A 27980-nucleotide genomic window follows, 5' to 3' on the forward strand; every position below is an offset into this window, starting at 1 on the left:
CAGAGAGCCCTCATGCACTTGCTGTGTTGTTTTTTTGGGACAGTCCTCAAAGTCTGTGATGCCTTGAGTGCAGACATTGGATTGGGCCTACGTGTACTAGGGCATAAAGTGCAGTACCTAGGACTTCCAGGCTATGTGAACAAACTGATCAGTGTATACACGATGTTAACAGCACACACACCAATACCACCAGTACAACAATCTCCAGCTTTTTGCCCAAATGTGATTGGTTTTCATGCCATGACCACCATGCTCATTGCACAATATTATCTAACTTTTTAAACCTTTGTCATCATGTCGCGGGCCTGGTTCGCATCACCACCTATCCAGTCATGTGCACACATTCACTTCTCATAGCCAATGAATGGAGGCAAACTGTTGCAACTACTGTTAGATTAGCATGACCTGTCACTCACAGATGCTAAATAGCTAGGCTATATGAAAAGTGAGACTGTTTTCATTGGTCTGAACCATATTGGAAAAGTTTACTTTGCTGCATTTCTGTTTTTGGTTCGTTTAGGTTCACACTACCCAGTTACAAGTGAACCAGGGCTTGTAAACAAAATGACTCACAAGTAGTTTGTTTATTGGGTTCTGGTAACCTGTCATTCCGCAAGGTTAAAAATCCCTCAGTTTGTTTTGTTATGCTAGGCTTTCCAAGCATGGGTAACTGTTGGCTATCAGATGTCAACATCCGTCTCCAAACACCCATAAACCCTTGTGTTTTATGGTAATTTCCTGTAGTGGTTTCCACATCACTTAAAGCCGGCACATGGCCCGAAGTCATGCCGCTCTTGCCTATCTGAAAGTTCGCAAAGTCGTACACATGATGCCAAAAAGCATCTGTGTTGTCTGTGTTATCTGCATTTCCACAACTTTGTTTAGAAATAAGAAATGTTGCTGAATTTTGACTTATAAGGCGGCAGAAATGTTTTACTTTGTCCTCCTCCATTCTCGATAGTAAGCGGCGACCAGGTACACTCCAGTGAAGCGGTTCCCTCCGCCCTTGCCGCTACATAATCAGCGGTGTACCGGCACAGGTTTTTGGAGCACACCCAGTCCTAACATACCGCATCACAGTTCACTTGGAAGAGGACTGAGACACATTTTTAGGTACTTATTTTTGCCACCTTGAGTTGGAGTGGCATTGTTCTCACATGCTGAAGCAAACGCTCCAGAGTTTGAATAAATCCCAAACATGCTTGGTGTGAACGCGCCTAATTCAGCTGTTGTTTTGCTTGATTTTTTGTCTCCCAAGCCATGGTTGCATCATGTGTTTACGACAGTCGGCTACATCATGTATTTGTGATTAAAGGAGTGTTTTTTAACACCTCTGACTGGAGTGATGCCTCTGAGGTTTGGGTTGTCATTGTCTGACTATAACCTGGAGGTGTGAACAACCTGCCTCTCTACACCACATAGCCATGTTTGTTTTGTTAAATGTGACAAATTTCTTGGGCATTGTTGGAACAAGCAATGTGTCCGTGTGTGTGTGTGTGTGTGTGTGTGTGTGTGTGTGTGTGTGTGTGTGCGCATAGGTCAAGATCCACTACATCTTTAAGGCCATGATAGAGTTTATGTTGTCCATACTGACCTGAAGGCAATGTTGCCTCAAAATGTGGGCAGTTAAGGGCAAATAGCATGTACTGGTCTTTCACGCCAAGCTGAGCAGACTTTGACCCAGCTCTCAAGGGTTGAGAGGGGGTTAGGGTTAGGGTTTTGCAGGGTAGACTTATTCGGGTAGACTTCTTGTCCAATATAGGCATAGTAGAACCTTTTCCCATCTCTTAATGAGTTGAACATTTCTATTTCCTAAAACAAGAAATAACAACATATAACATTAAATCCATCTACTAGTTATCATGTAGAATAATAGAAACTTATGGTTGGCATAGGCTACTTGGACAGAACTCCCAAGTAGGGGAAGATGGAATAAACTGAGCCCCTTTTTACATTTTGTGCTTCTACAGCAAAATAATGTGTATTTATTTCACACAATAATTGCTATGTAAGGTTGTTGGGTATTCATAGAAATTAAAACATTTTCTGTAGCTTAGAAGTACGACCCATTAAAAAAAACTGGTCTTGCCCAGGGTCGGGGTAAGTTGAGCCCAATGGGTATAAAATTGTCCACAATTTTAAACCTTTATTTTTGTCCTTTTCAGTCCTTTCACTAGGGCCTTAGCCAGCATGCAGGGGCAGACAAGCTGTCTCTTCTGATAACCACATGTTAAGAACATGCTATAACAGTAGAGCAGTCCACTTTTGAATCCTAAAACCTGGAAGTGAGTTAGCATTTTTGAGCCATGGGTTCACTTCCCTCAGCTGAAAAATTATGATTATTTGAATGGGGTTTTGGTTAAAAGCCTGAAAATAAGGTCTGTGGTTAAGACAAGCTTAAAGTAAGTTGATAACAAATGGCTAACTGTTTTAGAAATTGAACTACATTAGGTTAGTCGCACAATAACGTCATTATGCAGAATAGTCCGCCATAAATCCTCTGAACTGTAGAACTCGCACTCTTTTCAATTTCGTTTGTAGATTTACCGATTTATAGTTTATAGTTTTTTCCAATTGTAATTTTTTAAATTGTAGGTTTTTGAATTTGCTAGCATGCTAGCATGCTAGCAAATGCTAGCTGTTTGCTAGCTGTTTGCTAGCATTCAAAGCTGAAGCTTTGAGTGTTTGTGACCTTGGATGAATGCGACCTCTGCTGTAGCCTTTTTTTTTCACAGGTTAGCCTAGCGTTATCTTTTTAAAATTCATGAAAGCAGTGTTGATTCATCAAAATTATCTCAGATAACAAAATGTATGACAAGATGCAGGCCTGTGTTAAACACAGAGCTTATTTTCAGCATCAGTTCAAAACCACATTCAAAAACTCATGGCTGTGGCCAATGAACCATGGCGGAGCTAACTTCCCCGCTGGCCTACAACAAAACGTCATTGCTGGACCACTCAATAGTTACTCAGGGTAACTCTACTTCTAGAGCCCTCTAATGAGGCTCTGTTAGATTAACCACTCATCTAGTTGCCTCAGCGCACTGAAATTGCACATGTTCAGCCAATCCAGATGAGCCTATAAACCCTATGATGCTCCGCCCTATATAAAGTGAGGATACCAACTGCATCCACCATGTCTTCAGCGACTCGTGGAGAAGCATTAGAGGGCTCCATCTGTGATCATAGAACTAGGGCTACCATGCGTAATTGTTCTATTTGACACCTGCGACACTAACTTAATGACAACATGACAAGTGTGCAATCAAGTATACCAGTTAGTAAAGTCGTCGAGTGAAGGGGCTGTGGGAAGAAACGAAATGAGACATGTCAGGAGAAATGCTTTGGTGCATTTTGTCATTTCAAAATATTTGGAAATTAATATATGCAGCAATAGAGAAATCATGGATTGAGAAAATCAGTGCAATACTGCAAAGCCCCTGGTTATGAAAAGCTTCAGATAGACTCCTTGAGCTGCCAGAGCCTCCTGTGAAACCAACATACTGTATAGAGAAACAGTATGTGGGTTAACTTGTATGTTTTACGTAAGTATGTGAGGTGTAACAGTCACAATTTCATGGATAACGGTTGAATAAGGCTAAACAAATCATTAGAAATCATGGTTGCTTAATAACCCACTCCAGCTGGTCTGGATTATTGCTCTGGCTGAATACCATCTCCACATACCATACTTATACCATACTTGCATATTATACACTGTATTGATGATGTCCATTGTCTGGCATTTTTAGTTTATTTTACTTTCTTCTTTTTATTGTTGTTGCTTGTTACTGTGAACACCTCAAATGTGTTACACTGCAACCCAAATTTCCCTATGGGGACAATAAAGCTGCTATTCTATTCTGCTATGAGACAATCTGTGTCTCCCTCTACTGTTCATTTTTCTATACAACAAGCTTGGTATCCTGGGCCCTCGAACCAGAACAAACCAATCACTTTCAATTGAAAAGTTCCAGCACGTAGATTTTCTTCAAAATCCAAGAATTAGAAGGCTGGCATGCCAAATCTTTTAAAAAATAATTGAGAGTGAGTGAGTAATCGATAATTAGATTTTAGGTCAGGAAATCATACCGCTGGGCAGAATGTGCGATCTGAAAAACACAAAAACCCAACTTCATATCCCCTCAGTAAATTGTAGGTTCTGGAGTTGGATAGTTGGCGGTGTTTGAATTGTATACTGAAAAGGGCATTTAAATCAAAGCATCCATCGAAGCCTTAAGTTAAATGCAACTGATGTGCTGTTGCCTTTATTCATGTAATCTCTCTTGACACAATCAGACTTGTCATTAATCTGGTACCAGGAAGTAAAATTGCAGGAGATACAGTTTTTCATATTTGGTTTATTGGTCTTGTTTCTAAATCCAAATTGGTTCAACTGGACACAATAATAATCAGGGTTCTGACTACTTGGAGGTGTACGTAAAACCTGTAAACATGTTTGACAAATCACAGCACATTCATATGCATTATAACATCCTATATTAGAATTCAATTTGAACTCCATCACTCAATTTCACCCAAAACAGTTTATTTTCTTGTTCGCTGTAGAGTTCACTGATCAGCTGAGCTATAGATCAAAATTAACAGTTCTTTCCATGTAATAAACATTTGAAGAATTATTGTTCCAAAATTAGATATCCATCAATTGAAAAACACGACACCTGCTATGGAAAAGAGATTGATAACAGAAAATAACAATTACAGAACTTTTTCGAAGATAGCTCTTAAAATTATACTAACTATTCACTAATACTACTGACCTGATAATGAATGTAACTAAAGATTTGTTTTTTTTAAATGGATACAAAGCATTTTAGGATGAAGCCATCTATTTTGAAGAGGGCCTGACTCTGACAAATCCCTTACTGTCCCTGCTGTGAAAAAGTATCTATTGTGAGCCAGAGGTAAGGTCTAACCAATAGTGTCTGCAGTCACATAGTCATACAGAAATGTAAACAAACCAACCAAAAATATAGCATTTTAATTACAAAGCAAGGAGTTAGTAACTGCAGTCGTGTTAATAATATTAAAAATACAACTCAATTTAAGAACTCACATGTAGTTTTTATGGCCCTGGACAGTCCAGTCAGTATTTGTGATAGTGAACAATTTGAAGCTAATCTCAGAATTTAAACAAAATTTTTACCATGTGGCCCTAATCCTGTTCTGCATAATTGTCTTAAAATTGTTACCATGAAAAGTGAATTACATTAAACACATTTTAGACAATTAAGTAGGTATTTAACAATTGCTCAAGCTTGTCACTATTTTTATTTGGCGTACAGTATGTCTCATATCTCATGAAAAGAAGCCAGCAAATTACAGTTACACTTAACAGTCCTTTATCCAAATGGCAGTAAACAATGTCTGAGCCTTTTCCTATACTTAAAGTTACTTATTTAAGTAATACAGTCACCCTGTATAATTGTTCCAAATTGTTTTCTACATGGATGTACTATGGGCTGCAGCTTGGGAGGAAAATCCCCCTTTTATGCTTGTTTCCATTGCAGGCCCTAATCTTACAAAAGACTAATCTTACGAACATATTGGGGACTTGCAGCTAAGAGTCTTCTTATGAACTTCCTAAAGTTTCTTCTTAAGTAACATGGATCTATCTTAAGAACACTTTTGTGAACCCGGCCCCAGGACTTTAACCAGCGAGTGGAAATCTGACTTAGTGGTCTCATACAATGTTTGTTTGTTTAAAACCAAATGAGCTCAATATTACAGCAGTGCCATCAGTTCAAAGCACAAAATGGAACCTTAGAAAAATTATCCTGGGTACTTTCACAGTCACCTTTTCAATATTTCCAATTCATTCTCTATGGAGCCATACACTGGTGTGAAATTGCAGATTAGGGGGCAGAAAATTAGCGGGAAGTGGGGCGTTCTTCTCTCTCGTCTCTGGTTAAAGAGCTATTCAGTCTCAATTCCCACATGACAGTCACATTATAGTTTGAAAGACAGTGAATGCACAACGCTGTGCATGTTACAGTCTAGTTCTGCATGCTGCCACTGTGACAGACAGTATGTTCACTGACACAGACAAAACTATGATGAGAATGTAGGAATAAAATATTTCAAAAGGTAAAATTTAGTGGTATTTGCATAAAAGTAAACCTGATGAGGTGTTACAAAAGTTCTTAAATGTATGGCTTAACATTTTAATTCAAAGGACTGATGTCTCCCAGCCACAGTGCATTCCCAGTCAGTTCCTTAAAAGAAAAATCCACCCTAAAACACTTTAGAAAAACAGCTATTGGTGATTTTGCATTTCTGGGCCCATTTTGTTTACTGGTGTTATATTTCTTATTCTGTGGATAACTGGCCAAATATCAATCCATCGTGGAAGAGGCAGAGATACCAAGTTCTCCTCTGACAGTAGCCTCAGTAGACCAGAATGCAATGCTGCCACAAGATACACTGCATTTTGAATAAGGGGGCACAACCGCAATCACAGACCCACAGCCCCAGTGTTCATGAACTAGTTGGCTAGCTATGTTTTATGCCCATATGCCCACCGCTGATTGAAAGCAACAAGTTCAGGCCCCTTCTCTGGGGGTTGTCCAAAGGCATTCTGGGAAATGTAGGAAATCACTAACTGAAGTAGAAGTAGACAAGGCAGGTGGAAGTAAAGTGAGAGCACAAAAAAGTAAATTAGAACACTTCAATACAAAAAAACTCCTGGATGGATTGAACATCACAAATTGATGATAAATATCAATGTAAGAGTATCTGAGGGTGGATTTTTCCTTTAACTGTTTTCTTTACCTCTTCAGGTTTGCTCTCTGACTGAATGAAGTCAATAAACTAAAAAGGACAACAATCTCTGTCTCTGACACTAGAGCTCATCATGTTCATAAACATTATACTCCTTGGCAGTTATCAGCCCGTCTTTGTTGTGGTCGCTCTTCTGGAATATATCAGTCAGAATCTTCTCGTAGAAAGGCTCATCGCGCGGCGCTCCGCCTTTTTCATACTCCAATTTCAAGTATTCTTTCACCTGAAAATAAAGCAACACTCATTGTTCAAACTGCAGTCTAAATAATAGACTTAAACTACACTTCTCCTACATACCATGCCCCTGCTGTGGTTGTTATGAAATTCACTAGCAACATAAGACACAGACATCTGAATGGTGATGATAGTCAATCACTTCAATGGCGCTCAATGTTCAATCAATAGACGAGCAAACGTCATGATTACATGTCTGTTTGGCAAAAATCACAACATTCTATATACTTGGTTATTACACGGTTATTGTTATTATACTCAATTCTGATTGGCCAATGAATAACAAACCGCTGATTGACATCTAATCAGTCAAGAATTCTGGTGTCGTGCCAAAATATTTATCCCCTAAAAAATGTGTTTCCCTGGAGGTGTGTCTTCATTTTGTCCTTTGTTTTGTTTTGCCATTGCACAAGGAAATTGCCGTGGGGGAAATGTGTTTAATAAGTGGCAAACTGATTTATGGCCTGACAGCTTCATTTTTTAGAGGCAACAGACGCTTATTGTTTGAGATAATAACATCACAAACAAGCGTGATCTCCATTCACTATGAGGCAACAAGGTAGGTTACTTTCGGTAGGCTGTTTTCATTTTTTGTAATCCCGTAAAATGTTTTTAAAACATTGCTCTACTATTTGAAAAGCCTGTGATAGGAAAACAATGCACAAAAATTGAACTTATGTTGTTATTTTCTTTCCCAGCATCAAATCGGGGCTAAGACACACTGCCAAGGGAAACAGACTTTTAGTGGATACAAACTTTGCCACAACACCAGTCATTATTGCAACATATTGGCTCCCACAGTCTGTCTTCAGTCAGGGCTTGTTTTGTGGTAATGACTGTCTCACTGCACATTTTACCTTACATAACACTGGATCACAGTTACCTCGGCCTTAGTGAGACTTCTGTCTTTATCCAGGTCTATTTCCTTGAAGGCCTCCATGCTGCGCGGGCCCCTCGACACGGAGTACAGCTCCACCTCAAAGATCAAAGTGGCATTGGGTGGGACTGGGTCTATTGGAAAGAAACATAACATTAAGATTTTAAAAAGACCACAGGCCTATTAATAATGCCATAATCAACACTGATCATTTGAGACTAATGTTTATCATGCAGTACCTTATAAGGCTGGCTTTGCAGAAGAGGATTAGTGAAAAATTGATTTGAGTTCTGAGATTAATTTTAGAATTTGGATCTGACTTTAATCTCAGAATTCTGACTTTATTCTCAGAATTCTGACTTTATTCTCAGAATTCTGACTTTATTCTCAGAATTCTCAGAACTCAAATCAATTTTTCACATGTAGCCCTAATCCTCTTCCATAAGAATGTTTGAATGCTGGCCTAAGTGTAAAGTAAAGATAAGATAAGATAAGATAAAATATCACTATCCCTGTGGGGAAATTCGGGAAAGCACAATAGATCAAAACTTTTTTCTGATAAGTTGGTTTCACAACATTTCAGAAAAGGATGGCAACTGAATCTCAAGGGTAAAATGGGTTTTCAAGGTGGGTAAGATACATTTTCAGACCCTGTGATGAATCAGTTACCGATTAAATAATTAAAAGAATAATGGGAAAAGACACTGCACAACTGTTTGAAGAATTAATACTTATCAAGATGATAACATCAGTAAGAACTGCAAGCACTTTTCCAAGTAAAGTAATGATTTATAATGGCTTTTAGAAGACAATTCTACAAATTGTAAGAGCCCAGGAGAAATAAGCCATATGAATCCAGCAAGAAGACGGAATACACTAAATAGAGCAAAAAGTAATAGTTTGTTATGAGACAATGAATATATAACTGATATAACTGAAGTTGTTAAATCTTTGTGAGTGAGAAAGAGAGACAAACCAGGAGGAGAGAAGCTCCAGTGCAGCCGCTCGGTGGCCGACAGTTCAAGACTGTTTGATTAGTTAGTGAGTGTTGTATAAATGTGAAGCAAACTGGCGTGAGGAAAAAAGCATGCATGCTCAGCAAAACCCTCTCTTGACTAAATACAGCTGGACAAAAACAGTAAAGCGATCAAACCTGAAATGCAGAATCCCACCAACATGAAGGAGAAGTAAGAGGTTTCCAGAACTAGAAGTTAAAGGTAAAATGCTCCTTTCAGCTGTTAGTCTTCTGAAAGTGTTACAATGCAAGCGAAATAAAAGTAGAGACCTTAAACCTCTGCATGCTTACAGTACATGCCGTGGGGAGATGAGTAGCTGCAAGGGATGCCCTTTCAACTAAAGTGCTGTGAAAAGAAGACAGGACAGCATGAAGGCAATTCTTCTGCCACAGAACCAATATGACAATTTTACCTTACACAATATAGTTTTTCAATTATTTAAAGGATAAGTTCAGTGATTTTGGTCCGACATATAATTTGTCTCTGATATACCTGTAATACTTGGACCCGCAGACAATATTTGCTGCTGAGTCAGCTGATGGTTTAAACTGCGAGCTCCACTGCTAGGCTTCTTGCTGCTAACGATGAGTCCAAATGGGGTTTGTCAAAATATATAAAAAAAAACGAAAACTACATGGCGACCAACCGACGTATTTCTATTCACCGCCCGTAAAGCAGCAGCACCACACCATTTCACTTTCACCCCACAGCAGTCTGTGCTGCGGCAGAGAAAAAATGTCCCGTGATTTCCTGATTAGTGAAAGAGTGTGAAGTGTGGGCAATGGCCGAACTGTCATGAAATCAGAGCTAATTACCTCCGCCAAGGAGGTAATGTTTTCACCCGCATCTGTGTGTTTGTCCGTCCGTCCGTTAGCAGGATATCTCAAAAAGTTAGGCACGGATTTGCACAAAACTTGGTATCACGGTTGGTTATGGGCCAAGGAGAAACTGATTAACTTTTCATGTCGATTGGCCAAAAGGGGGCGTGGCATATCACCAAAAGATGCATAACTTCCTTGCGGGGTGTTGTCAGACATGGCGGAGGTCTGTGTTCTACTGAGCACATTTTCTACTTTTAATTGATGTACTTTGCAATTTTTCTATTTACTCTCAACTCGTCTTTGTCTCTCAATGTCTTTTTTGGAGATATTTTGACAAACCCCATTTGGACTCATTGTTAGCAGCAAGAGGCAACAGAGCTTGCGGTTTCAACTGTCAGCTGACTCAGGAGCCAATATTCTCTCTCTCCCCAAATACTACAGGTATGTAAGAGACAGATTATATATAGGTCCAAAATCACCAAACTTCTCCTTTAACTGACACACTGCTGTTCTATAAGCCCTCTGTGGACTTAGTGTTATAATGGCTGCTCCTTCAACTTGAACTGAACAGTGCAGGCAGAATCACTGCTCTGCTTGCTCACCTTTGCCTTTTTCTCCAAACCCTAGCTCTGGTGGGACTGTTATCTTCCGTTTCTCTCCAGGACACATGTCGACCATGCCCAAGTCGAGGCCCTTGATGACCTGTCCCACACCCAACACGAACCACTGAGGATGTCCGGCTTTGTCCGATCGACTGAAAGGAAGAGCACATGCAGAAATATGAGCCGGTGCCCACATCCTATCAATGAATGTGATTTTTAATCTCATCAACTTCTGAATGAACACATGACTCCAGCATGGATGGAGAGCTGAAACAAGCTGCTATTAATATAATTTGGGCTATTCCATGAATTCATGTAATGTTAATAGACTGCTGAAATAAATGCAGAATAAACTACAGCTCCCAAGATTTAAATTAAGTGATCCTCTCCAATTTAAGAAATAGCCTATACAAGAGCCTAGTGACCAATCAATCAATCAATCAAGCAAACTTTCAAAACATAAAAGTGCATTGTGTCTGTCTTTTCTCCGATGTATAAACAAAGATAATTTTTGTTAACTACACCAGTACATTTACTTGCTCATATGGCCTACCTGCAGTAGAACTGGGAACCATCTTTGGCGAGGAACCCATCATAATGAACGTTCATCAGATCTCCTCTCTTGCTCTTCTGCTCGCACTCCGTGGGCATGAACACAACCTCGATCTTGACTTCGCCATTCAGCTCCTCTGCCGTCGCTAAATCAAAGAGGAGATTAAGGTGTAAGAAAGCAGACAGGCACAGTATGCAGAGAAACTTCCACATCTTGCCTCTGTGTGTTCGTGGCAACTTGTGAAGATGACGTTGAACGGTGGAGGAGGGCGTGGAGAGTGGAGCTCGAGCTGCTGCAGAACCAATGAAGGCATCGTCAACGTGACCACGCCCACTCCGATCAGAGAGAAGCATGGCAAAGCAAGAGGTGTCACTCCCGCGTACTTCCGTCTTCGCTTAGGCAGATTAGACCGCTTCTTTATATTTATGGCCGTGAGTCCATGACAGTGCATCTACTATAATAAATCTAATATTTTAAATGTTTTTTTTTTTTTTTTAGCCAAACACCGTAATGTATAATGTCTTAGAGAACTACTGGTTGCATTGTGAGACCTAGACATGCCTTTAAATTCATAAAAATAAAAGACAATTTTGTTTACCAGATGTTCCTGTTTTCTGTAAGAATACTATGGTGACTTCTAATTTCAGTTAAATTCATGAAGGTTCATGCACAAATTTAGTTGTTAGTTAGTATGCATCAATTATTGGATGGACCTCCATTAATATACAAGTTTTATAAATAGTCTGAAGCATGTGTGAAATGTTTTCCCGGCCCTACACTGTTGCAGTCTAGCTAACCAGGGTTTCTATAGGCTGGAATAAGATGTGAGCAGTACATCTCACATATACTACTACAAATATGTTTAGAGAGTATGCTTCAAAATATACAAAATTTGGCCAAAAATGTAGGCTATCTCTACATGACATTCATTTGATGTTTGGATACTTGCTGATATATGCTATATCACCACTGCATAGGAAGAAAATGTATTTCCAGTGTCCAAAATATATTCTGTCATCCACACATACAAATAGTCTGACAAAACATTTTCTTCATCCGAGGAAAATGAACACATCTATTTCATCTATCTATTTAGATAGCTTTATTGCTAGCTAGCAAGATAGGTTCAGTGAATTTAGACACTATGGCATATATCAGCTATATAAGATTTTTTCTATTTTACAGTGTGTGGGTCTATAGAGACAGTGTGTGCCATGGGGATGTTCCCTGAGACGAAGCCCCACCAGTTATGACAGATCCTGTCCAAGATGCTGCTGCTGATTTAGGATGTTGCAGAGCCACCAGCTCAGTGAGCCTGTTTTCCAAAACTACCAAAAGAGTCCACACTCTTATAACACCAAGCTCCAAGCTGCAGGAGCCTCAGGACTGTCACAAAACCACTCTAAGTAAGGATGTGTCATTGTCAACACATGTGCATGTCTAGGTTTGGGATAACACACACAATTACTTTTCATCACTGCAAATGTTAAAGGAAAACTCCATCCTAAAACAAAACAGCTATTGGCCATGTACCTGTGCATTTCTGGGCCTATTTTGTTGTTTGTTGATGTATTTTTCTTATTCCAAATGTAGACAACAAGATATTTCTTGCAGCTACAGTGGAGTTTTTATAGCAGAAAAATTTTCAGCGATCTAAAATATCAGGAGTAAACATCAGGTTTTGGTGTCAGTCCCTCAGAATCAAAGAGCGAGGACTTCTTTCTAGAGCCGCCATCCTGAAGAGGCAAAGATACCAATTTCTCCACTGACAGTAGCCTCAGTTGACCATAATGCAATGCAGCCAAAGGAGTGTGACTCATACATTTCTTTGACTGGAAAAACTTGCTCTCTTGCTCTTATCATTGCTATCACTATAGTTATCGCTCTCTCCACCTACAGGTAGGCCTATAACCAGACAGTATACAGGCAAAGCGATTGGTCTCACTGATTTGGGCAAAACAGTGTCATGTTTAAGGTCTTGGTAAGCTATGGATAGCGACATGAGATCCAGATGTGTGTTTTAATTAGTATAAAACAATTTTGTTCGGCACATGCTCCTGTTTCGCACATGTGTAGCATGATAATATTGACATTTTAGATGGTTGTATATGTATGCATTCCCCAGCCCCTATGCATTTCAGATTTAGCAGACAATAGCCTGGAATAGCATGTGCAGTATCTTCCCTCCATCTCCATTATCTTTGGTGTAATTACCCACAGCTGAATGCAACAAGTTCACACCAGTTCTCTGGAGGTTGTCAAAAGGCATTCTGGGAAACGTAGGAAATCACAAACTGAAGTAGAAGTAGACGAGGCCAGTTGAGGGAAAGTGGGCACATCAAAAAAGTGACTTACAATATTTAATCACAAAATGACTCCTGACATGCACTGAACATCACATATTGATGATATATAACAGTGTAAGAGTATCAGAAGGTGGATTTTTCCAGTTTTTCCAGCTGGTATTGTTCTTTGACCTGATGATCAGTGGAGTCACACACTACTGAAACTGATCCATACTGAAGCCTGTGGGCCGATGCATGTGGTTGTTCCATGATTGGTAATGGCATCAATGATGATGTTTTATACTACTCTATTGTGTGGGGACTACCCATTCAAACAGAGTAAGAAGTATAAACTTGTGGATTTTTAGGTATACTGATGTAGGAGAAATACTTTGCCCACTTTGCCACTTTCTGAAAAAGGCTATTAATCAGCATGTATCAAAGGAGTGATTCAGCATTCTGTAGGTAGCAGTATGGGTGGGCATTTTGAAGTGAGCAGGTCTAAAACTGACTTCATCATTTTTGGTTTACATCTTAAGGATGCAATTTACACTGTTATCCAGAGAAACAGTAGAATAAGATTAAATTCAGAGATTTGGTTCACCAAGATACCTGCCTAGGGTATAAACTGTGAATCCAGGATAAAAGAGGGTAACATGGCTCATTAAATACTACCACTACTAGGCTACTACTACTACTACTACTACTACTACTACTACGACTACTACTAATAATAATAATAATAATAATAATAATAGGCTAATAATAATAATAATAATAATGATAATAATAATAATGATAATAATAATCAACAGTTACATATCAATTTTCCAAACAGTTGTTACAAAGTGCTTTACAAAACAAATACGTTCAACAAATTCAATAAAAGAGCAGATTTTTATTTTTTTATTTTATTGTTTCTCTTTTTTTTTTTTACTGCTGAGCTGACCTGACTCTCGTCCAGCACTTTTCATTGTATTGTTGACCCTCTGTTAACCCACATATGACTAATAAAACGAAACGAAACGAAACAGAGAGACGTGAGAACAGATAGCATGATAGCTTGATTTACTGGAATTTAATGGGATCCAAAGGAACAAAAAGGAATTTTCACCGGAGAACTACTCATGATTAAAAACGGATGGGACTCCAAAGTCTGGGCCAAGTAGTGCGATCACCCTACTGTAAAAAATAAAAAATACAAAATAATACGCAGGCATTGATAGGCACAATGGCAATCCAATAGCCAACTTCAGAGCGCCATCCACCATCTTTAGGACACGCGCATCACCAAATTTCCACCAATAGGAGAGGCAGGGGCGTGAACCTGCGGCTCCATATATTGCAGGACGCCGGCGTCTGTGTGACTCATTGCCTTTGAGACAGACAACGTGGTCGGACCTAAGAACATCGCTGCTGTAATACGTCGCTGTCGGACATATTTGGAATCAAGACTTTCCTTTTAATTGCTCGACAGGATTGAAATGTTACATTTTAGGTTCTCGGCAGTGCTGAAGGAGTTGTTTCAAACCAGTCTCAAGCGCCCCTTGACCGGCTCCAGACATAAAACGTGGTTACCGGTCCATTATTGCTTCGGCACCGCCTCCTTTGATGCCAGAGCCGTGTCTAAACTGAAGGTCCTTCATGCCGGTGTGCACCGCCCCGCCGTGCTGCGCACCGCCCGGCCGTACTGCACTAAAACTGAAGGCGCGGTGCTGGACGAGCAAGTGAAGAAGGATGCTGCCGGCAATGAACCAGCCAGCGACAAGTAGGTTTTCCGTTACCGGCTTGGTGAATAAACTGTCTGACTAATGACTCACTAATTCGTGGTATGGCCCTTATGGCCGTCTGTGAGTCATGACGCACGCAGGCGCAAGCGGTGGATGTATGCGGTCGGCTTGCCTAAAGACAGGCCATGTATTATTACTAGGTATGTGGCATTAGTTAACACCAGCACGCATTAACGTAATCAATATTTTTCCTAAACAATAGGCCCCAGTATTGCTTGTGAACAGATTCATTGGCCTAATAGACTTGTCTAATCTCTAAAGAAATGGCTACAGTGGCACTAACAACAGTGTCATAAACGTAACAGCCGTGAGTTTTTTTTTCCACAGCAGGCGCCGCCTCCACTGGCTTCATGCCAAGTAAATATAGCCTTCAAAATGTAGGCGCGGTGGGCTAAACCAGACTGAACGCAGTTAGGCCTTGAATGGTCTGCATGTCGGCTATCTGCCCCTGTGCAGATAACCGGCAACACGGTGCGTGAATTTGCGCGCAGCAGTAGGCTTGATATCAGGGATGGAGTGGAGGGTAAACCATCAAAACTCAAAGTGTAGACAGCAGAGGTTATCCATCTTTCTAGGCTGACATGGGCCTAAATCTCACAGTACACCCCCATATCAACTAGGCCTATGTATTCTAGGCTGTATGGGAGTATGGGGTCTTTTTTGAGGCGTGGGGAAAGGACTCTAGGCTAAAAAATATCTATTTTGTTCATATTGGTGGTTATGATGATGACCGACTGGTTCATAGTGGACCCAGCTTTTTGTTTAGACACTACATCCCTGTCTGTTGTAATTCAGACAGTCAGTGAGTTGTGTTTGACCTCAGCCTACTTGTGACTCGGCCTGTATGGCTTCCAGGGGTTTCTACTCTGACCTCCCACCCAGTGACTCACACTGGGCCTGGCAGCAGGTCACACACTCCTCCAGTAGGACAATTCCCTGCCCTTACAGTAGGACAGCAGCCTAGTTACTTACTTACCCACCACCACCTAAAAAAATAAACAAAATAAAAACAAATAGACTCCTATATTCTGGGCTTCTGCTGATTAATTTGACAGCAAAACATAGAAATAAAAATACCTAATATAAAAAAAAGTCATGGTTTATCCATGACATGGACATTATGTGTCCACATTTGCTGCCGCATGTCTATGTACGCCCTGTTTGTGTATGTCTGTGTGTTTTTATAGGCCTACTTTTTAACTGTAAAGCACTTGGTACTTTGCGTAGGAAGTGCTAAAGAGATAAAGTATTGTTAGGCTGTAAAAAAAATGTTAATCTGCCACCAGAAATGTAATAATTGAAAAATGATAATGTTATTAGGCCTGTTTGTTAGTATTGTCTGGATCAGGTATTGGTCATATCGCAGTCTCCTCACTGTATACTGTATGGCTTATGCAACTCACCTTCAGCTTTTGTAGGTCAAGCTATGAGGCTAAATTAATAATTATAGTATGGGTGTTTTGATTTTTTTGCAGTTATGTTTGACTACACTTATCAGGAATTTCATTAATGGTATTTTTGCAGATGTATAGGATCAAAGAATGAGGTGAAGCATAAGCTCACATTACTATCTTATTACTGTGGTCTGTGAAGTAGTTTTGTAGCACTGTTATGAAAAGTGTTTTCATTTATATCATTCATAAACACCTAAAGCCCATTACTGCTGCTGAACTCATCTGTTCAGATAAAAGGGCAAAATCTTGTCCTCTAGTTGAGTATGGATGGACAGCAAAGCACAACACTGGATTGTTTATCTAGATTTACAGTGGAAGGTTTGGATCCAGTTCTGTTTTGTTGGCTGCATTCAAACTAACCTCAAATTGTTCAGTGTGATCCTATAATGCATGAAATTACCGGCGTTTTTGGAAAATACTGGTGTTTTTCTTTCTTGTTGGACGATTGCCCTCGTTTAGATCATTCATAGACCATTTCACATTGCTTGGGTCAAAACAATTCAAGCAATATACATTGCTGCCAGCTGGCTGTTTTTTTGCAGTGTCTGTATTCCATGTGTTTCCTTTGAAGCCGGTTGACTTTAATGATGCAGCCAAGATGACTGGGGTGTTTCTGACCTCAAAATGAGGACACACAAGGACGGGACCGTGTCCTCGCCAAAACACGAACTGGGGTGCTAAATTTGCACTGCGAACGTGAAGATTGTACCCCCAAGTCAGCGTCTCATAACCACAGTCTTCTTTGGGTCAGTCATTTCCAGTTTCTTGTTATGAATGCAGCTTCTGTCCGATCCTGCTGCTTCGCTGATGACACGTCGCATAACCCTGGACCCTGAATGACTGCACTGCAGACGCCTATGCATGGAGCTTGTGGTACATTCAAAACAACAGGGGAATGTAGGGTCTCCACTCTCCTAGCTGGAGGGATAAACAAGGAGAACTTCGTCAGAGCCTGAACTGGAGTGTGTGGAAAATGTGTGCGGTGCCGTGTGCACATACGTGTTCACTTCCTGGTTCAGCTGCTCATGCAACATTGCCCTCATTGCCTCAGCTTGGAAACTTTCTGTTTCTAGTTTTCCAGAACAGACTCCTGTTTCATGAGCCAAACGTTTTTGTAATTATTAATTAGTGCTGATACACATGTTGGTGGTGTTGTCTGTATCAGTGTTCAAGCTGAACACAGTTGTATGAGCCACAGAAGTTAATATGATTTTTACATTCTGTGCATTGAGAAACAGTTGAGGTACCTGTGAAATAGATGGAGTTGAGTGAAGAACTATCTCTAGTCTTTCACTTGAAATGGAGCAAAGTGTTTACATTAAGCGTCCTTTGCCATGATTCAGCGCTTTTTACTGTAAAGGATTTAGCAAGCTATATGTAGCCTACGCTGTGAGCTGTGAGCTGTGAGCTGTAAGCTTGTAGCGTATTAAGGAGGAAGGGGTAAATTATTAGAGCGTTCGCCCCCATACACTCGCAACAGAGTAAAATACAGTGCCAGTCAAGATCGCGATCACCTTATTAACGCTGCACACACGTTTGTAAGAGCCGATTTGGCCCAGAGCCATCTATCTTAAGCCATTTGGGTGATCAGTTACAGCTTTAGTGGGTGGAGGTGGAAAGGATTAAGCTGCAGTCAAAAAAACAGACAAATGACTGTTATTATCTGCATATGAGAGTGTTATGAATCCAAAGCTAAGAAAGACAATGAAAGGCTGTTCTAGTCTGAGTGCCAACTCCTGGCTTAGTGCCTGACAGGAGATCGAGTCTGGTTTTTAGTCAATGGTGTGACGCTGAGTAAGACCCGTCATGCTCTCAGGCCAGATACTCGAATCTTAAGACCACTGACTAGTTCATCTGAGCCACCGGGGCTGTGTGCCTTGCTCAGAGGCACTTCAAGATTAGCACTTGATGCAAAGGATTGCACCTGTGACCCTCTCAGCCTCCAGTCTGACATGCTAACTTCAAGGCCATGCTGTCACCCTTTCTGGTCTTTTTATAGTGAGAGCTTAAGTGTGCCATTAGTCTGTAAAAAGGCATTTGTTGATAAGGCAAAAATGGCTCTGGTTGACCCAAAGCCTAATTTGAGCACTAATCTTAGTGAAAGGCCAGTTAAGAAAGTTGTAGAGGATTTGATGTTTGCTTCCTTGATTTGATACATTTCCTGTTGAAACAGGATGTTGGGGCGGGACATAACACAGTGAGGAATCAATCAAAAGTCTAAACCAATGGAATATGAGTCAGGGAGAGAGTCTGGTTTTATTGATTAGAAATGTATAAGTGCTAGTGCAGCATGAAGTCACCGTGAAAGATACTCTGTTTTCCAGGAGGTAAAAGTAATGGGAGTTCATTTCATGGGGTCTTTAAGCACATGAAGATGGGAAGACCACTGACATTCAAAGTGAGCATTGAGTGGGCACTGTATGAATAATAAAATATTTGCCATCAATATCATGCTCTAATCCCACGGAAAGGTAACTTTTTCAGACAAAGTGGGATTTTAAAAATACCACCCACACTTTACCTCGTATCCAGGGAACTCCAAAGTGTTTCGCTCACACTAGTCTGAGCCATCTGCCTCCGACAGCAGAGGGGATTTTCTGGTCCCGCAAATGTGGAGAGAGTCGTGGCCTCTTAGTGCAGCGTCTGTAGAAAATATACAGGGCAAATTGAGAACCTTTTGATCAATAAAGTCCCACTATCTGACAACATACAGTGGTTTAGGGTAGGAAGTGGTCACTCCACAAATGCATAATGCACTTCCTCCACAGATTAGAACTTGTTGATGTTTAATGAGCTTTTCACAACTGTTGCAACACAAATACAATAGTGTTTTGTCTCTATTACAAGTGATGCAGAGAAAAACAAACCTTTTGTAACCTTATATATGTTGAGAGCTACGTCAGAACATGAATGATTTCTCAAACCCATTTGCTCCAGGAGACACTTGGGGAGTGAACACGCTTGCACATGTAGATACTTTCTTCTGTAACATTTGAATTTGGCCTCAATTTTGAATTGAGGAGCCAGGAATGCCACTAGCGGTGTTTTTTTTTTTTTTTCCTTCCACCTTAATTCACCCGTCCTTAATTCACCTTCCTGCAGCAAAAATGCAAATCAGTGCAAGGTGCAAGAACCTGCCAAGCACACACCAAGCGATTGTTGGTGCCTTATAACTCAATGGCACTGCTCTGAATGGAAGGGCAGTTTTTGGCGACAGATGTTGGGTCAATAACACTCCCTCTGGATTAGGCATGCCTGACGGACAACATTTTAGTGGAGCTAATCTGAAAATCTGAGTGTGTTTGCGCATGTACAGACACTGTTACCATGGCTGTGCATGGAGTGTTTACTCTATGGAAAGCAGGAGATGTGCTAGATCAAGAAGAGGGTGCGAAAGAGAGAGAGAAGGGAGGGAGGAGGTGCAGACTGACTCCTAGAATTAGAAGTGCTGATGTGGACGATATGCAGTATGGCTACTGCCTCAGGGAATTGGACCAGAAACACTAACTCTGGAAAAAAATGCATCAGTTTTATGGGTTGCTTCTTGAAATACGTCGGGCCTTTCATCATGCAGATTCACTGGAACATTCAAATTCAGCCACAAGGGTGCGAATACCTGAGAATTGTTTGGATAGACAAATTCTGAAAAGTTTCTCAGCTAGTCTTACCCTTTTGCCTTGTATTTGGCTTCCTCATCTGGGCTGAGCTGAGCTTGTCCCACTGCAGGCCGTGCTGCTGTGTCATGACCAGCGTGTGAACAGGCCAGGATGTTGGCTTTATTAATCCGTGAGCCACGGAGGCCTGGGCAGGGCTAATGACAAGGGCATTTCAGGAATTCGGGCCGGGTCTGACTCCGGACACGAACTGCCGCCAGTTGTACGTGTGAGTCAACATGCAGTAGGGGAGGGCAGTGTTTACGTGCTCAAAATCAATGGAGACATGGAGACTTCTCTCATTCATGGTATTTTAGGGCACTTTTTCAATGCAAATTAGCGATGAGTCGATTCACGTATCAATGGTTCATTTGACCAATACTTTAAAGTGAACGAGTCAAACCGGTTTGTTGATGGAACTGGACCGAAATTTCAAATCAGTCGGCGTCTGTGGTTGGACTGCGCTCTGTACGGTTCTAAGAGACGATGTGCTTGCAAACGTGAAACGTTCAGGACAAAAATGGCTGTTATCTGCCCATATTAGCAATGACTTCATTCATGGCTACTCTCCAAAAAAATGGCCACAGTTGTAACAGATTCTCAAAATGTCCTTGTGTAATCGTGACCCCCAAACTGCATACTACTTCATGACGCAAGCGCAGTATGTACAGTTTGTTCAGCAGTTCAGTTGTTAGTGTATGGGATAGTTTCTGTATCGGACTGAGCAAACCGTTCAGGCAAGCAGGCAGTGGCACCTTTTGGTCAAAATGAATGGTACAAATGTGAGTGACTTGTTCATTCATTGGGCCAGTAGTTCATTTAATGAGCCAAAGTGATAGCTGGCTACGAAACTGCCAGTTTCACAGGTGAATCCAATGAAGCTATCTTGAATTGATGCATTACTTAGGGCCCTGTAAAATCTGTTTACTTTTTTCTCAAATTCTGTTATGTTTTTTCTCAATTTTTGTTTTTTTTTGCTATCAGAAAACTGTGTGTATGAAACAAAGCAATCCCCGTTGTCAGTGGTTTCATCCACAGCAATGTTGAACTTTTTGCCACAGACTTTGGTCAGGGCCGTGTGTGTGTCAAAGACCCGGAGTGGATGCACCTGCCTGAGGCTGCTCTGACGCGGGCTCCCCCTTGTTTGCACTGCTGGACGACGAAAGGACGCCACTGTTCATTTTTTTTCTCTACTGGAATGTCTGACTCTGCACACAGTTTATTTTTCAAGTGGATCTTTAACTTCATGTGATCGTTGCCAGTGTCTAGTCACCAGTGTGTGGACAAAATCTGCAGAGCATTAATTGTCTGATTCGTAAGAAATTATTCGGGATTTGCTGTACTCTAAATTTTAGAGCAAGTGCCTTGTTTCTCAAATTTTTGGTGGCTGTAGTCGTTTTGTTTCCTGGCGGTCGCCTCGACATTTTCCTTTCCTCTCTACAAATCATCCGCGCACATGCACATGACGCACGTTCATACAGTCTCAAGCGTCATTACGTAGGCCTGGAGTATCCAAGTTTCTGTTCGTACGGTGATAGAAAATAACTACCTTTTTTTTTGAAGCAATTTCCCCAAAATCGTACATATTTGTGGGATTCCGCATGATTTTAGAATTCCGTAGTTAAACAAATTGTACTCTCAGGTTTTAAAGCATCGGTCTTTCCGCCTCTAAAGTTTTAAATCAATTGTGTGGGCCTCAAAACACTGTAATCTATTAAATTCTGTGGTCGTAGTGCAGTGCTTCTGAGTTAATAACATCTGTAAGTTGGTGGGCAAGCGTGTAAAAATGTCTGCTCTCTGTCAGTAGAATGTGAAACGATAACAAAGGATGTATATGCAGATCTTCGCATGTTACTGTTTGTCAGTGTCATGTCTAATTGTATGGTAATATTTCCTTGGCATGTTTCTTTTTTTCTCTCAATCATTCTGCCTGCTTTACATGTTCTGTGTGTAAGTATATGACTCATTTTACATTTCCTTTTTTAATAAAGAAATTAAGCTAGTCTGTAGCTGTTATGTTAGTGCTTTGACTTCCCTGCATGTTCTCCTCATACCTTTCCTCCCTTCTTATTTTCTATACCTCATATCTTCCATCATGTGTTGTCTTTGTCTTCCCTATGCCTTGAGAGGTTTGTCTTAGAGTTATTTACAGTGTGGAAAAATTAGTGTGGTTTGGCTAAGGTTTATGCTTTGTTCTGGCATGAGTCAAACGTCGCAGGTGCCATAACATGCAAACAGACGCACACACACCCTAGCCTGTGTGCGATGGGCTACACTCTGAAAGGCAATTCATTTCTCTGGAGCCAGAACTTGAGTTTTAACATGTTCTGCAACAGTAAATATAGTGTTGCATAAGTGCTACCATCCATTGGCCTTCGCTAACAGTTAGCCTAGCAATAGCATCACAGCTTTGCTACCGGTTGGTGGCTGTAAACCTGTGGTATCTGCCAGGGTGCGCTGCCAACAGGTACACTGTATTCTGCGCTTCATGCATAATAAAGATAACTTTGTTGTACAAACACAGACACACACACACACACACACACACGACAAACACTTGCATGCTATTTCTAATGTGTGCCATACAAATCCCCCTCTAATGTGATAAGACTATATCAACAGCCACCAGATAAGCTCTTTGTTTATGCTGGCAAGTCACACAAGTAGGAGAAGGACTTTGTTGTAGCTCATGCTAAAAGGGCAACCATGCTGCGCATATTAACCATGCCTTCAGTACAGTACTACTAGATTTACTGTTGGAATGCATTTAGGCTACTTAACCCATATAATGTTCTCTTGAATTATTGACTCCCACACCAAAGATAAGCCAAATGAGTTTTAAAACTTACACAATGTAAGAATATATTCTCATTAAATAATTATTGATAAAAGAAAATTTATTTACAATGTACGATCACTTATTCTAACGTTATTTAGGTCTTTGTTACTCTTTGTTGTGGTGCTAAGTGTGCAATCTTGTATAATAAACTTGGCTGCATTATAACTGCTCAAAGTATTTCCCACCTAGAGCAAGAGACTTTTAGTATAGGTATAAGTACTTTAGCATTGATGGAAATGCTGTTTATCTTACGTGTGTGTGTGTGTGTGTGTGTGTGTGTGTGTTTGTGTTTGTGTTTGTGTGTCTGCACCTGCCAACCTAGGAGAAGAAACGCAGGCATTCTTCCCAGTCTGGAGGATTTGCTCTTCTACACAATCGCAGAAGGCCAAGAGAAGATTCCCGCTCACAAGTTCATCACAGTAAGTTCTGCAGATTGAAATCAGCTGATGATTCACACTAAAGTCACAGCTGAATCGCCACTTAACACACTTGATTCTGAACGCATCACGTTTCCAGTGGGATTCCAGTGGTCACATAACCCAGTAACTCAGGGTCACAACTAGCATGGAGTTAAACTGATGTCTTTGTTAGCCTCTTTACCCATGATTATTTTGTTTTACAATGTTCCTTCTCAGCTGTGTTCATAAGTATTCTTAATTTCAGGCACTTAAAGCTACTGGGCTACGCACCGGAGACCCCCGACTGAAGGAATGCATGGAAACCCTCAAAGTCACCCTGAAGAACACATCCGATGGCGTGATGCTGGACAGACATCTGTTCAAGAAGTAAGTCTCATAGCGGCTGCTTTCCTCCACCACATGGACCCACCTCTGTGTCAATTTTTGTCTCGTTTCCCAAAAAATGTGTACTCTCTTGCACCCCAAAAGACATGTTACAACCTGATGGAAAACTTTACATCTCCAAAAAGGTCTGTTCTTAGGAAAGTTTAAACATTATTCAACCCAGATTAACGATTGTGTAAACCTTCACGTCAAACTAAAAATGAAAGAAAACCCCTTCTGCAAAAAGGCGTTTTATGCCAATTCTTGTAAGTGTGGCTCTTCCCCTTACATCACAGGGAAGTCCACTGGTCATGTGAGCTGACGGTGATCCTTGGTGTGCCCTCCCATTCATAGATGCAGCAAGAATATGGTCCACAATGTTTTCACTTCCCCATTCCTACACACATGACACTGACCGCAAGTGATTGAGCCACACAGTCCAACTGCTCACCTAACACTTGATTTATGGACTCTCTCCTCATTGTCCAGTCTATAGCTGCTGGGTGAGGGTTGTGGACAGGCAATAAATCAAGATAGTGGAACAAGCTTGGTGGGTCTGTCACCGATGGCTGTGTGACCGAGGACTAGTCCCTCTGGATTATTAAACATACTGAGATACATTCTTGTGTGTGTCCAGATAGTCCAGGGGTTAAGTGCATGTTCACACTAAGCATGTTTGGAATGGTTTATTCAAACTCTGGAGTGTTTACTACATAGGTTTGGTTCGTTCGGTCAGGTCAGAACAATGCCATTCGAACTCAGATGACATCGAACAATGGTGCCGAGGCCGACTGGAAAGCAGGTCTCGGTCTGGTTTGTTGGGAGTGCAAACATGATCCAAACCAACTACAGGAAACAACCTCAAAAAGCAAGGTTTTATGGGTATAAGGTGACGGATGTTGACATCTGATAGCCAGCAGTTCCACATGCTTGGAAAGCCTAGCAGAACAGAATGAACTCATACTCAGCTGATGCTCATATTCAGCTATTTCTCAATGTTCCAGATGTAGCAGTTCACAAAGAGTGCAGACAAGGGGCGCCCTGGTGGCTCACCGAGTAGAGCGTGTACCATATAAGGCTCAGTCCTTCCTGCAGCGACCCGGGTTCAAATCCAGCCCGCGGTCATTTGCTGCATGTCCTCCCCTCTCTCTCTCCCATACCTTCCTGTCTCTCTCTCACTATATATATCTGTCAATAAAGCATAAAATGCCTGAAAATAAATCTTTAAAAAAAAAAAAAAAAGAGTGCAGACAAGTCATCATGCTTATCTTAAGTACCGGGATTGGAATTGGATTTATTTTGACTGCCCCCTGAGGCCAAAATCTCTAACCTCATGGGATGACAGGTCACCAAAACCTCAATATACGAGCTACTTGTGAGTTCATGTGACTTTTGTTTACAAGCCGTGGTTTGCTTGTAATTGGGCAGTGTGAACCTAAATGACCCAAATGCAAAAATGCAAGAAAACCTTTCCACTACAGTTTGGACCAAAGAAAATCGACCTGTAGATGTGATGCTTCTATATAGTTGAAGCACAGTATTTCAGCGTGGTATTTGTTGTGTTTATCCATCAGGTGTGTCCAGAGCAACATTGTCCTGCTCACTCAGGCCTTCCGCAAGAAGTTCGTCATCCCAGACTTCCAGTCCTTCTCCTCCCATATTGATGAGCTGTATGAGAGTGCCAAAAATCTGTCTGGAGGACAGGTGTGTTGTGGAGCAATCTGTCTTTTTTTCTCCCATTGCAACATCATTATTTGGCCCATACAGTTTTATCAGCCATATGTGTTGGCCATCCATGGCTAGATTCATTATCATCTTCCTATCCACTATCATATTCTTTCAAATCACAACCTGTTTAAAAAGTTTCAATTCTATATAGGCTAAACCATTATAATATCTGTACATAACCCATTGCACATATATTTTTACTTTTATTTGTATTGTGTTGTGTATATATTTTTTACATTTTACATTATTTTGTAAATTTTTCTATTTTTTACATTTCTCAATTTTTTAAATTTTTCTTATATTTCTTACATTTTTCTTATTCTTATTTATCTTTTTGTTGACACCTGCACCAAGAGAAATTCCTTGTACATTGTACTTGGCGAAAAAGTTTCTGATTCTGATAATAATAGATAAGAGCAGTGCACCCTGGTCCCCAGGATCCAGATTCCTGCTGGTTTTCTATCCTGCCAGGTAGTTAATTGCACTAACCTGGTGTTGCAGGTGTAAATCAGTCTGTGATTAGATGGCTAGAATGAAAACCAGCAATGCTCTGGATCCTGAGGACCAGGAACAAAACACACTGGCCTTGAACACTCTGTTACCAGACTCGTAAAGGAAAAATCTACTCTAGAATACTTGAAAGGATAATACTGGTGTTTTTAAGTTTGTGCCAATCATCTAGATTGCCCCTCTACATTATTGCTGGTGGAGTTTGCACAGTCAGCATAGTTGGAGACATCAGGGCTTGTTTTCCTCCCTTCAGAAGAAGCCATTTGCTGCCTTTCATTCTTGTACAGTATGAAAAACAACTTCCACAGACTTGAAAATTGCCTGAGATAGATAATCCATCACAGTAAACACGAAGCCTTAATTTGGTTTTATCATCATTTCATTGTTCCCGAGCTGAGTGTTTTCATATCAGTGTGCCTATTATGTTACGCTCTGCATACTGTCAATCACCCACAGGGAGAAATGGAAATCTCTACCAGGAAATAATCCCTCAAAAACACTGTCGCATTCATGTCTTCGTATTTAGGGCATCGTTGACACTGTAAAGTCTTTATGTTTTATGAGTATCCGAGGGCGGATTTTTCCTTCAATGGCAACATCCTCAGCTGAGGGTTTGACCTTCTGTCAGTCAGTGGTGTCAGTTGTTCATTGAAACCCGAGCCTCAGCAGACGTCAGCGGTGTCAGGTGAACCGCCGCTGTGCCTGCACAAATCCAGCTATCCTCCTCTCTCCTCAGGTTGCTGACTACATCCCACAGCTTGCCAAATTCAGCCCTGACCTGTGGGCCGTCTCTCTGTGTACGGTTGATGGACAAAGGTAAGACGGACCGTGAGCAGGACCAAGCATTAAAGGGATACGGTGCACTTTTCAATTTTAGTCCATTATTCTCCCTTTGCCAAGCAGTTTTCACATTATTTGGGAAAAAGGGGGTTGTTTTTCCGCTACCCTTAAAATGGCTTGTTACCATTCCTGTTTGAAATCACTGGTACCACTAGCTGCAAGCTAAATTATTTGCCAATTTGCTAACATAAGCCAGCTAATAAGACAGTTTATTCAAACTTCAGTGCCAATACAGAAACTTTTCACCATATAAAAGTAAGTAAAACAAGACAAAAAACCCTTTACATAATCCTTACTGAAAAATGTATGCGTTTTAATCTTAAATACCACATGAACGCTGCGCTGTACTCCTCAAGTATTTCCCAGAACACACTTCACACAAAACAAGTGCAAGGGAAAGCTTATCTCGAGTGTTAGTGGTGTAACTAAATGATGTCAACAGTTGATTGGTGATTGTAAAATGCCAGTATGTCAGTGTATGTGTTGTGTTTTGTGTAACAGAGGAAGTCATAAAGATAGCACGAGGACTGAAACGACAATTTGATTTCGTTATCATGCTGCAATGTGCTTCCGCCCGCTGTGTCATCGATGCTAATGACTTCCAGTAAAACCTCTTAGAGTTTTCTATGAATGGACAATGATAACTTGCCCTGCATTTATTAATTTCCCTGCCGCTTTTAGTCATTTCTAGGTACTCGTTCCAAATCTGTAAATTATATTACATCCCTGTATCCCTGCTTTATAACTCTTATCTTTTACTTTCCCTAGACACACAGTCGGAGACACCAAAGTCCCCTTCTGTCTGCAGTCCTGTGTCAAGCCCCTGAAGTACGCCATCGCTGTTCACGACCACGGCACAGAGTATGTGCACAGTTTCATTGGGAAGGAACCCAGCGGCCTGCGCTTCAACAAGCTCTTCCTGGACGAGGACGGTGAGCTTTTAGGGGTTTTGGTTGAGAAGAGTTTGAGAGGAAAACAGCTTCAGGGAGATGGAGGAGTGATTTTTATTTCAGCCCAACGTCTTGAATTCCCGTACACTCGCAGATCCACCTTGTTGTTCACAAGCAGAGCTTTCGTTTTTAAAAGGACATGTGTTTGTAGGTCATTTGGGTATTTGGAATAGAGTCAAGCAGTTAGATTTGTGTTGTGGAACAAGCAGAAAAGCTTGGTCATAAAGCGTTTTACTTGAGCATAT

At 40.9% G+C, this 27980-nt stretch overlaps 2 protein-coding genes across 3 annotated transcripts in view; one reads left to right on the forward strand and one right to left on the reverse strand.

Moving 5' to 3' along the window:
* Positions 1-4364: 4364 nt before the first annotated feature.
* fkbp7 (FKBP prolyl isomerase 7) lies at positions 4365-11133 on the reverse strand. The gene is made up of 4 exons (XM_071921695.2): positions 10905-11133; positions 10352-10503; positions 7919-8046; positions 4365-7024 (listed from the first exon to the last, which is right to left on the reverse strand). Exons 1-4 carry the CDS (start codon positions 11114-11116, stop codon positions 6863-6865), a joined length of 654 nt encoding a protein of 217 aa, XP_071777796.1. The 5' UTR covers positions 11117-11133; the 3' UTR covers positions 4365-6862.
* Positions 11134-14576: 3443 nt separating this feature from the next.
* Positions 14577-27980, forward strand: part of glsb (glutaminase b) — a 44118-nt gene continuing 30714 nt past the window's right edge. For both annotated transcript variants that reach the window (XM_071921665.2, XM_071921667.2), the window contains exons 1-6: positions 14577-14957; positions 23248-23344; positions 23589-23710; positions 25282-25411; positions 26682-26761; positions 27554-27717. In XM_071921665.2, the coding sequence (XP_071777766.1) occupies positions 14674-14957; positions 23248-23344; positions 23589-23710; positions 25282-25411; positions 26682-26761; positions 27554-27717 (877 nt within the window). In that variant the 5' untranslated portion in view covers positions 14577-14673. The remainder of the gene's footprint in view (positions 14958-23247; positions 23345-23588; positions 23711-25281; positions 25412-26681; positions 26762-27553; positions 27718-27980) is intronic.

The sequence above is a fragment of the Centroberyx gerrardi genome, chromosome 10 (genome assembly GCF_048128805.1).
Source record: "Centroberyx gerrardi isolate f3 chromosome 10, fCenGer3.hap1.cur.20231027, whole genome shotgun sequence".
Taxonomy (NCBI): Eukaryota; Metazoa; Chordata; class Actinopteri; order Beryciformes; family Berycidae; genus Centroberyx; species Centroberyx gerrardi.